Below are 10,236 nucleotides of genomic sequence, written 5' to 3'. Positions count from 1 at the left end.
ATTCCCCATTCTATCAAAATGGCGGTCCCACCTCATTTCATCATCATCATCATCCTGCCCCACCTAGCTACAACAACTACAACTATCTATCTACGCAATTTTTCAACAACACCAGCAACAACAGCAGCAACAGTTTTCTCAACAGCAACAACAATTTTTTCAACAATAATCTGTTCTTTCAGCAACAACATAATCTGCCTGTCATTGGCGGTCCCAAACTATCCGGTTTGTATTTTATGATTAAGTAGTAGTAGTAGTAGTAGTAGTAGTAGTAGTAGTAGTAGTAGTAGTAGTAGTAGTAGTAGTAGTAGTAGTAGTAGCAAAAGAAGTATCATTCATTCATTTGTTCGTTAAATCATTCATATGTTCGTTCATTTATTTAAACATTCCTTCATTCTTTCGCTCGTTTTCTGGTTCACTTGCTGGTTCATTCACTTGTTGTTGGTTCGTTCGTTCCTTTGTTATTTGTCCATCTTTCCATCCACCAAATAATCTAATCATCTATCATCTAATCCACTCACTCACTCAATCGTTTATCCCCCATTCAGACTTATGTTCCTTCATAGACAACAACAACACCATCAACAACAACAGTACCAACAACAACGCAACAATCAAACCGCCATCGACAACGGCAGTGGCAGCTGCGGCAGCTTCATCAACTACATCAATGCAACAACAACAACAACAACAACAAGATGGGATAAGAATTAATAGTAAGAAAAAGATGCGAAAACCGCGGACAATATACTCGAGTCTGCAGCTTCAGCAACTGAATAGAAGGTTTCAGAGGACTCAATATCTTGCCCTGCCAGAGAGGGCAGAATTGGCTGCCTCTCTGGGACTAACTCAAACGCAGGTACCTGCTGGTAGTTGCCGCTTCTGCTGCCGCTACTGTTGCTGCTGCCGTGGCGATGATGTGGTGCTGGTGGTTATGAAGATGTGGTGATGATGGTGATGTGGTGATGTAGCTGTGATGCTAAATTTGATGCCTTTTTATGATGCTTTATCAGTTAAGTTATGATGCTTTATCACTTTCTCACTCTATCACTATTTTATTTATTTACTCGTTCGTTCGTTCGTTCGTTCGTTCGTTCATTCATTCATTCATTCATTCATTCATTCATTCATTCATTCATTCATTCATTCATTCATTCATTCATTCATTCATTCATTCATTCATTCATTCATTCATTCATTCATTCATTCATTCATTCATTCATTCATTCATTCATTCATTCATTCATTCATTCATTCATTCATTCATTCATTTATTCATTCATTCATTTATTCATTCATTCATTTATTCATTCATTCATTCATTTTCACTGAATCATCCGTTTGTAAGGTAAAAATTTGGTTTCAAAATCGGCGAAGCAAGTACAAAAAGATAAACAAGCAGCCAGGCAATCAGGCAACATCAACCACAAACAACCACAACAACATCAAAAATCATTCGCAACAAACTGCCTCAACAAAGACATTAACAACCACAACAGCAACAACACTAACAACAACAACAACGTCGTCGTCTTCATCGCTGAACAAATTAAGCTTCTCGTGTAAAAGTGAGTTCTGGTTGGATGACATCAAAATGAAACAAACGCCTTTGATGATGTTCGATCCACAGCAACAACAACAACAACAACAACATTTAGCACAAAATTATCAACTATCGCAACAACAACAACAGCAACAACAACTTCTTTATCAACATCAACCCATGCTCAGTAGCTCAATGAGTCAAGATGATGATGACGATGACGACGAAGATGATGATGACGACGACGACGATGAAGACGCAAAGCCACTGCTACCACTCAACGTTCATTTCTACCCACAGCAACAAAAAATGTTGCAGCAACAAGCTCAACAGAGAAATTTTTTGCTTGGTCAACATTACTTCCAAGCTAATGACGCCAACGATGACGTAGAGAATATGAAGCTTCAGTCGCCAGAGACCATGCTCAACTCTTGGAATGTTCCAGAATTCATTCTACCGGAAACGGGTTTCGCATTCCACAACAACCTCAACAACAACATCGTCAACAACAACAACATCAATAATAGTTTCTTTTCATCGCCAGCACAACAACAACTGGATATTTTTGACAACATCAACAACAATATCAACAACAACATTATCAACAACAACAACACAGTTTTTTACTCAACACAACAACAACAACAACAACAAATTCATCTACCATCATATATTTCAGCTCATTCACTAGACATACCGACATACCAGCATACGGATGGCAATGCAAATATCCTGACAACTAACAATATATTAACATCATCATCAACAACTTCTTCTTCCTCATCATTAATATCATCATCATCATCGTCGTCGTCATCGTCATCATCACCACCACCGACGCAACTATTATCATCATCGTTGTCTTCGACTAATTCGCAAGCTATAAATCTGTGGTTCAACAACATCAACAACAACAACATCAACAGCAACATCATCATCAACAACAACAACAACATCTGCAACAACAACAACAGCATTATCAACAATAGCGCTTCATAACAAGTTTTAATAATAATAATATAATTATAATAACAACAACAACAACAATAATAATAATATCTGTAAAGCTTTTTAAATATGCACAACATTTATAACGGTAACATTATTGAATTTTATATCATTATTATTATCATCATCATCATCTTTTATCATTTTTGTTGCTATAGACCATTATTCTTATCAGATCATCTGTTTACTATCATTTTCATTATCATTATCGTCATCATCAGACAACATTTTTATTTTCATTTCATCATCGTCATCATCATCATCATCGTCATCATCATCGTCATCATCATCATCATCATCGTCATCATCATCACCATCATTTGACATTTCCCTAAAGAATTTGTATCATGGCTATCACCATTGTTATCACTTTACAACCACTTGTATATGAACGCTCTACTACTACATCCTTTCATTATTCCAATCGCTATGGAAGTTAATTCATTTTTACTTTAAAACGGTGTTTCTAAAATTGATTTCATCTGTGTTTATAAATACGCTCGCACACATCCATACAAACGCACAGACACACACACACCACACATTACACACATCAAACACACACAGTTAAATATACACACACACACACACACAAACACACCTATATACACACACACACAAACGTATATTTATATATACATATATAGACTATATAAATGTTATCTGTATGTGTGTGATTATATGTTTGTGCGTGTGTGTGTGTGTGCGAGTGTATGTTTTACAAATCTTTTAAAGGTATTTATCATTACAATTATTTTTGGATAAATTTTAACAATTTTTTGACGCGAGTAACATTATTATTATTTTTTATTTTTAAACAAACGCTTTGAACTAAGAAATGTTAAATCACTTAACAAACTCTACTCGAAAAATCGAATCGATACGAAACGATACGAAACGAGACAAACATCCTTAGCCTCCCTACCTTCATCTCGCTTGATGACATCTTTCTAAGCTCCGCCCACATTATTTATCATCATCATTTGGTTCACGCACGCGCGCACACACACGCACACACACGTTCACACATATATTTAGTATCTATATATATACAATCAAGCAAACAAACTTATACAATAAACCGACAGATACACACACCTAAACGCGAGCAAAAAACCGCGTGTGTGCGTGCGTGTGTGTGTGTACGTGTGTGTGTGTTACGTAACAACTTGCAACAAAATTTGTATTTATAACATTTCGAATTCGCATGAATAATTTGTGTGATCATTAATTATATTCACCCCGCCTGAAGATGGTGCACACTCACGCGCACACACACACACACACACACACACAAAAAGAAGGAAAGAGAGAGAGAGAGAGCGAGAAAGAGAAAGAAAAAAAAGAGAGAAAGATAGAGAAAGTAAAACTGTAAATGCTTTCCGACATGCAAAGGTAGTCCTCAAAGATATCGTATTTTATATAAAATTTAAAAAATCAAGAAATGAAGAGATAGAAAGAAAGAAAAAAGAAGAGGAAAACAGTGAAATAAAAAAAGAGTAATAAAAAGAAAAAGAGAGGGAGAGAGAGAGAGAGAGTAAAAGAGAGAGAGAGAGAGAGAGAGAGAGAGAGAGAGAGTTGAAAACAATGAAAAAAAACGAAAAACAGAAAGTTATCTACAAGTGATTGACAAAAACAAAGAAAACAGATGATGATGGTGATGATAATGAGGGTGATGGTGATGATGTCAACTAATGTTCTCCTAATGCAGTGCAAACCAATTATTTCAACAAAATCGGATATTAACGTCGGTTAAATAAATATTATTTTTTCATTCATTCATTCATTAATTCAATAATTCACTCATTAATTCAATCAATCATTCATTCGGTCGTTTTTTCGTTCTTCCATTTTAAAAAACTGTTTCATATCTCATCCATTCGTTCGTTCGTTCGTTCGTTCATTGATGATAATTTTCATAAATACGGTTTTACTTGGACGATGAACAAATCACTCCACACACAACAACACGAACTGAACCAATGATAAAAAGACAAAAATTAATAAATAAAAAAGAATCAGAGAAAACTGCATGCATTACATTAATATAAAAATAAACCTCTTCCCCCTTCATAATAGCCGGAAACGGAATGAATGACATGTGTCTATCCATCCATCATGTGACCTCATCTTACTAACTCTCTCTTTCTTCCTTTCTCTCTCTCTTTTTTTTCTTTCTCCTTCTTTCTTTTTTCTCTTCTTCCTAATCTGTTCTTTCTTTTTATCTCTCTTTACTATTTTAAACTCTCTCTTCAACCTTTAATCGTGTTATTTTTCTGTCTTTCCTTCAGTTTCTCTCATTTTATATCACTCTCTCACTCTCTACCCTTCTCTCTCTTTCACAGTTCTCACATTATATTTTAGTTTTCTCACCTTCTCTCTCTCTTTTTTTCTTTCCCTTTCCTACTTTTCTTCTATCATTCTCAGAATTGTTTGCTCTTCTCAGGTTCAGTTTTCACATCTTAGTGTGGCGCTCAGCAACGTATATATTCACCGTAAAGATTCAGTTTTTGAGCCAGAAACCACGCAAAATCTGAAAAAACCTCCTTAGAAACAACAAAAATAACTTTAGAAACATTTTACTAAATATTGCTAAATAATTATTTTTAATATGACAATGATTATGACCAGCTAGCATATAATTACATATCTAACAAATAAATAATAAATATCATTATATATGTGTTTATATATATATATATATATGTATATATATATATATATATATATATATATGTATATGAATTACCGTTAGAAAATAACTTAGAAGCTGGGACGAAGAAAAAAGTACAACCCGAATTAAGAAATAAAACCATAGCACTTGAACATGTTTGTTTAAAATTATAATCAAGCAATGTTTTGAAACAAACACACACAACAACACACACACAAACAAACAAACACATAAGGTATAAAACGTCAGCCAACAATAATGTTTCAATAATGTGTGACCAAATTGCATAGGGTAGGGTTAAACACATCCTCACAAACACATGAACGCAGGCATAGACAGACGCACACATATAAAGGTCAAAAGGTCATATGTAGGCCAAGTCAGAAGCTCTTAGCCAATGAGGAGGTGTGACCCAATTGCATGGTGTTTGACCCTCGTGGGAAGGGTCTCAGGGCGTCTTCAGCGTACGACCAATTGTTGAAGTTCTCCCTATACCAAGCTACTGATTGGTGGAACGGTTTCGCGATTAAAAAGATTTAAACGAAATAACTATAAAATAATAATAATAAGTAATATAACAGTGATGGTAGTAACAACAATAATAATAATAAATTATTCTGTTTTGACTGACATAAAGGTCAAGTTGCATAATGAAGTGACCGAGTTCAAACGCGCGAAAATACTACAGTGAAAAATTACTAACACTGAAAAACAGAAAGAAAACTATTTCTTACTAACTGGTCCCACTGATCCCCTCTTCCCACGTGACCATCGGCCGCCAGCCGAGGGCATGCATCTTCGTGGAGTCCATGCTGTACCTGTGGTCATTGAAGGGGCGGTCATCCACGAACTCCACGTGGTCTAGGACATTTTCCGTTGACCCTTTCATCTGAGAGAGTGAATGTGAGTGTGAGAGAGTGAGTGAGTTAGTGAGTGAGTGAGTGAGTGCGTGAATGAGTGAGTGAGTGAGTGAGTGAAAGGGTGAGTGAGTGAATGAGTGAGTGAATGTGAGTGAGCGAATGTGTGAGCGAGTTAGTTAGTGAGTGAGTGAGTGCGTGAGTGAGTGATGGAGCGAGAGAGTGTCTGTGTGTGTACGTCATTTGCAAACCTTTTTAACGAGATATTCAGCCAACTTCATGACGGAGATGGCAAAGTCCGACCCGACGTTGTAAATCTCGCCCGGCACACCCCTGTGCAGTATGACATCATAAGCGGCTATGACGTCGGAAACGTAAAGGAAGTTGCGCACGGAGCTGCCGTCGCCGTGGATGAAACATTTCTTGCCGTTCTTCAGCAGGCAGATGAACTTTGGAATGACCTTGATGAGAATGGAAAAGAGAGAGAGAGTGAGAGATCAATGAAACTAGGAAGGGAAGAAAGAGAAAAAAAAGAGTAGAGAAGGAGAGAAAAAGAAAAAAAAGAATTAAAAATAGAGAAAAAAATAGTGAAAGAAAGAAGAAAGAGAGAAAGAGAAAATAAATTGATTGTGATTTAACATCAAATACCAATGAATCCCGGGTTATTGTCTTTCATATCAGAGTGAAAGTAAGAGCGAATTAACGAATGAATGAATGAATAAATGTGTGGATGAATGATTGAACAAACGAATGAACGAACGAACGAACGAATGAATGAATGAATGAATGAATGAACGAGTAAACAAATAAACAAATGGGCAAACCAAAAACTGAAAACTCCACCAACATTTTCAGGGTATTTGTGGGGACCATAGATATTATTGGACCTCGTGATGATGGCCGGGAATTTGAAACACTCAAAATATGATTGGACCATAAACTCGGCAGACGCCTTCGTAGCTGCATACGGATTGGTTGGCTTCATTTTTGAGGATTCTGTATTCGTCTGTCAAAAAAATATAATTAAAAATAACAAAAAGTGAAATTAATGAGATCAATAAGTTGAGAAATTAATTGAGTGAGTGAATAAGTAAATGAGTGAGCAAATGAATAAATAAATAAATGAATGAATGAAAGAATGAAAAACCCCTGACACATTCACTACTTCCTCCGTAGACCTCATCCGTACTGATGTGAATGAACCTTTTGACTTTAGCTTCGTACGATGCATTCACCAGGACATGAGTGCCGTAGACATTTGTTCGGGTGAAGTCCAAAGAACTCCAAAATGATTGGTCTATGGTGGTCGATGGTCAGTCAAAAATGAAGAAAGAAAGAGATAAAGAGAGAGAGAAAGAGAGAGACAGAAAAAAAGAAAGGAACAGAAAGAAAAAACGTTTAATAATGGTTAAAATTTCCTGAAATCTCACCTACATGAGATTGAGCGGCAAAATGGAGGACAGTATCAATGGCTTCCTCTTGCAGTATGTACCTCATAAAATCTGGCTCACAGATGTCGCCCTGATGTAGGAAATGGTCAAAAATTAAGCTTAATATGGTTAATAGAAAATAATTAATAAATAGACTTGGATGAATTTATAGTTCGGCTTCTCTTTGATGCATTCTAAATTCTTCAGACTCGCACAATAATCTAACTTCAAATGCAAAAATTTTTAAAAATTAATAAAACTAATTTGAAATAATAAATAAGCAAACAAACGAAAAAAAAAACATTAAAAAATATTTTATTAGCCAATAATTTTGAAAATTATGTGTACTTTTATAAATTATTAATAACCTTTGAATAAATTATTAATCTAGTATTTTTACTGACTTTATCTAAATTTATGACGAGGTAGTTAGGGTATTTGTTGACCAGGTGAATGACCATGTGTGACCCACTAAAATAAAACATCATAAATAATATTTATTAATATTAATTATAATAATAATAATTAAGTAAAGTAGTAAAAAGTAATGTTGAAGTAATAAAGTAGTAAAAGTAAAGACAGTACATTGATAATTACACCTGGTGATGAAATGTGATGAAATTAAAGCAAACTCAACCATGAATGAAAATTGATATTTAACAACTAACATAAATCCGGCCCCACCAGTTAACAAAATTCGCTTGTCATATTTTTTTAGTGACATTTCTCGGCGATTTGGTTTAGAAAAATATTTAAAAGTCAATCAATGCAACGTTTACACTGATTTTACCTTTAGTTTAGTGTAAAAGTAAACTTAAGTTATTGATTACTAAATAAGCTTTTTTGATTAAAATCTTCAAAAATAAGACAAATATATCAGTCAAAAACGTTATTTCATAATTAGTGTATAATAATTTGAAAAGTGTAGTATATATTTTGTTAAAACTTTCGTTAACATTAAAAATAACATTTTATGGCCATTTAATTAATTAATTATTTAATTTTTAAACGAAATACTATCCTCATCAATATAAAAAATTAGGATAGAGTTAGTTGGGGGTTATTTAAATGCCCAACATTCATGACGGATCTCCGGTTTTGCCACTAATTTGACGTAAAAGTTTATTTAAATGATGATTTTAATTTTTATAAACTTCAATTTGCTTTTAAAAAGGCTCATCATATGATCAGGTGTCAGCTGTTTTCCTGAAGAATTCAGAAGATTTTGTGAGGGTAAATTAAAATTTAATTAATCACATAATTATTCAATAAATTAATTTATAAATTAATTGATTGATTTAATTGTCTTGCTTACGTTTTTTATTGGTTTGGTTATCAGGGCAAGAAAACAAACAAACAAACAAAACGTTTGTTTGTAAATAAAAAGTTTTTTTTTAAATTTAAATAAAATTCCAAAAAATTAGGAAAAAAATAAAATCTTTAAAAAATGACTTTCAGTTTGCAAATAGTTGTTGGGATATTAATATAAATTTATAATCATGAATTGTATTAAAATTACCCAATTTGATCTTCAAATTTTTAAAGTTTCAATATAAACCAGCTAATCTAATCTAATCCTTCAAATACAAAACATACAGTACAAAACATACAATACAATACAAAACATACAATACAACACACAACCACATCACCCACATTCAAAATGAGTGGGAAACCACATCAAGTAAAAAAACACATTTCATTCTAATTAATTTATTAATTAACTAATTAATTGATTAATCAATTAAGTGTTATTAATAATAACAATGATGATGATTAATATGATAATGCTGATCAGATGCTAATAACAAGAATAATAGCAACATGCTACATTGAATTAAACCTTTGAGCTTCGGAGTTACTGATGTGTTTATATTTTAATGATTATTTAAAATAAATGTCATATTTCTTTCTTTCTTTTTCTCTCTCTCTCTCTCTCTCTCTCTTTCTCTCTTTCTCCTCTCTCATTAGATCCTTGATCTAATTGTTATGATTGTATATATATATATCAATCATTTTCATGAGCTGATAAGATATGTCGATTTATTCAAAAAGATTGAAACAAATTTTTCAAATTTATAAAAAAAAAAAAATTTTAACTTGCGCTTACAAATCTTTAAATAACAAAATTAAAAGTAAATTATATTAAAATTAAATAAAAAAATTAATATCCAGAGAAAAATGTCCGCTGGTAAGAATAAGCATCTGGCTGTGGGCTATGACGAACTGCTGAAGTACACCGAGAAGTACAAAAACATACCGAAACTTTTCATCCTCTACACTGGATCCAAGAATGAAAATGGATGTAGCTGGTGCAGCGATTGTAATCAAAGTTAGTTGATTGGTTGGTTGATTGGTTGGTTGGTTGGTTGGTAGGCTGGTTGGTTGGTTAGTAGTTTGATAGGTCGGTAAGTAAGTTGGTTGCTCGGTCGGTTAGTTGGTCGGTTGGTTGGTTTGTTGGCTGGCTGTTTGGCTTGTTGGCTGGTTGGTAGTTGGGTTGGTAGTTGGGTTGGTTGGTTGGTGGCTTGTCGGTTGGTCGGTTGATTGACGCTTTAACCACTTTGCTATCTCATTAAATAATAATAATTACTTCCCCACCATTCCCTTAAGCCTTCCCCACCATTGACAAGGTCTTCACGAGACACCCTGACGCCCACCTCATCATCTGTGACGTCGGCAACAGGCCCGAGTGAGTCTCAATTCTTCACCATTTTTCACCCACTC

The 10,236-nt window shown here is 34.1% G+C and overlaps 3 protein-coding genes across 3 annotated transcripts in view; 2 read left to right on the top strand and 1 right to left on the bottom strand.

The window, feature by feature from the left end:
* Positions 1-727: 727 nt before the first annotated feature.
* On the top strand, positions 728-1,408 carry HELRODRAFT_90927 (hypothetical protein; the record flags this gene model as incomplete). Its single annotated transcript, XM_009033504.1, has 2 exons — positions 728-859; positions 1,349-1,408. Coding segments are annotated over 2 exons (192 nt in total), but the record flags the coding sequence as incomplete, so codon positions are not given.
* A 3,715-nt stretch (positions 1,409-5,123) lies between these two features.
* Positions 5,124-8,297, bottom strand: HELRODRAFT_104422 (hypothetical protein). The gene is made up of 10 exons (XM_009033503.1): positions 8,181-8,297; positions 7,917-7,983; positions 7,669-7,737; positions 7,513-7,603; positions 7,237-7,379; positions 6,930-7,088; positions 6,334-6,543; positions 5,964-6,114; positions 5,303-5,727; positions 5,124-5,247 (listed from the first exon to the last, which is right to left on the bottom strand). The coding sequence occupies exons 1-9, from the start codon at positions 8,234-8,236 to the stop codon at positions 5,606-5,608; spliced, it is 1,068 nt and encodes a 355-aa protein (XP_009031751.1). The 5' UTR covers positions 8,237-8,297; the 3' UTR covers positions 5,124-5,247; positions 5,303-5,605.
* Positions 8,298-8,677: 380 nt separating this feature from the next.
* The window catches only part of HELRODRAFT_186220 (hypothetical protein), a 2,569-nt gene continuing 1,010 nt past the window's right edge, over positions 8,678-10,236 (top strand). Inside the window, exons 1-3 of the mRNA XM_009033502.1 lie at positions 8,678-8,745; positions 9,688-9,844; positions 10,123-10,201. Of these exons, the coding sequence (XP_009031750.1) occupies positions 9,694-9,844; positions 10,123-10,201 (230 nt within the window). The 5' untranslated portion in view covers positions 8,678-8,745; positions 9,688-9,693. The remainder of the gene's footprint in view (positions 8,746-9,687; positions 9,845-10,122; positions 10,202-10,236) is intronic.

Source organism: Helobdella robusta (genome assembly GCF_000326865.2).
Source record: "Helobdella robusta unplaced genomic scaffold HELROscaffold_92, whole genome shotgun sequence".
NCBI classification, from domain to species: domain Eukaryota; kingdom Metazoa; phylum Annelida; class Clitellata; order Rhynchobdellida; family Glossiphoniidae; genus Helobdella; species Helobdella robusta.
This window is presented reverse-complemented; position numbering and strand designations above follow the sequence as displayed.

Bases quoted from the DNA above. Each gene is read 5' to 3' on its own strand.
- HELRODRAFT_104422 (XM_009033503.1), bottom strand. From the start codon at position 8,236: ATGTCACTAAAAAAATATGACAAGCGAATTTTGTTAACTGGTGGGGCC. The intron at 7,604-7,668 runs GTCTATTTATTA...TTCCTACATCAG, and splicing joins CGAACTATAAATTCATCCAA to GGCGACATCTGTGAGCCAGA. The intron at 6,115-6,333 runs GTTTGCAAATGA...TCACTCTCTCAG, and splicing joins CTGAATATCTCGTTAAAAAG to ATGAAAGGGTCAACGGAAAA.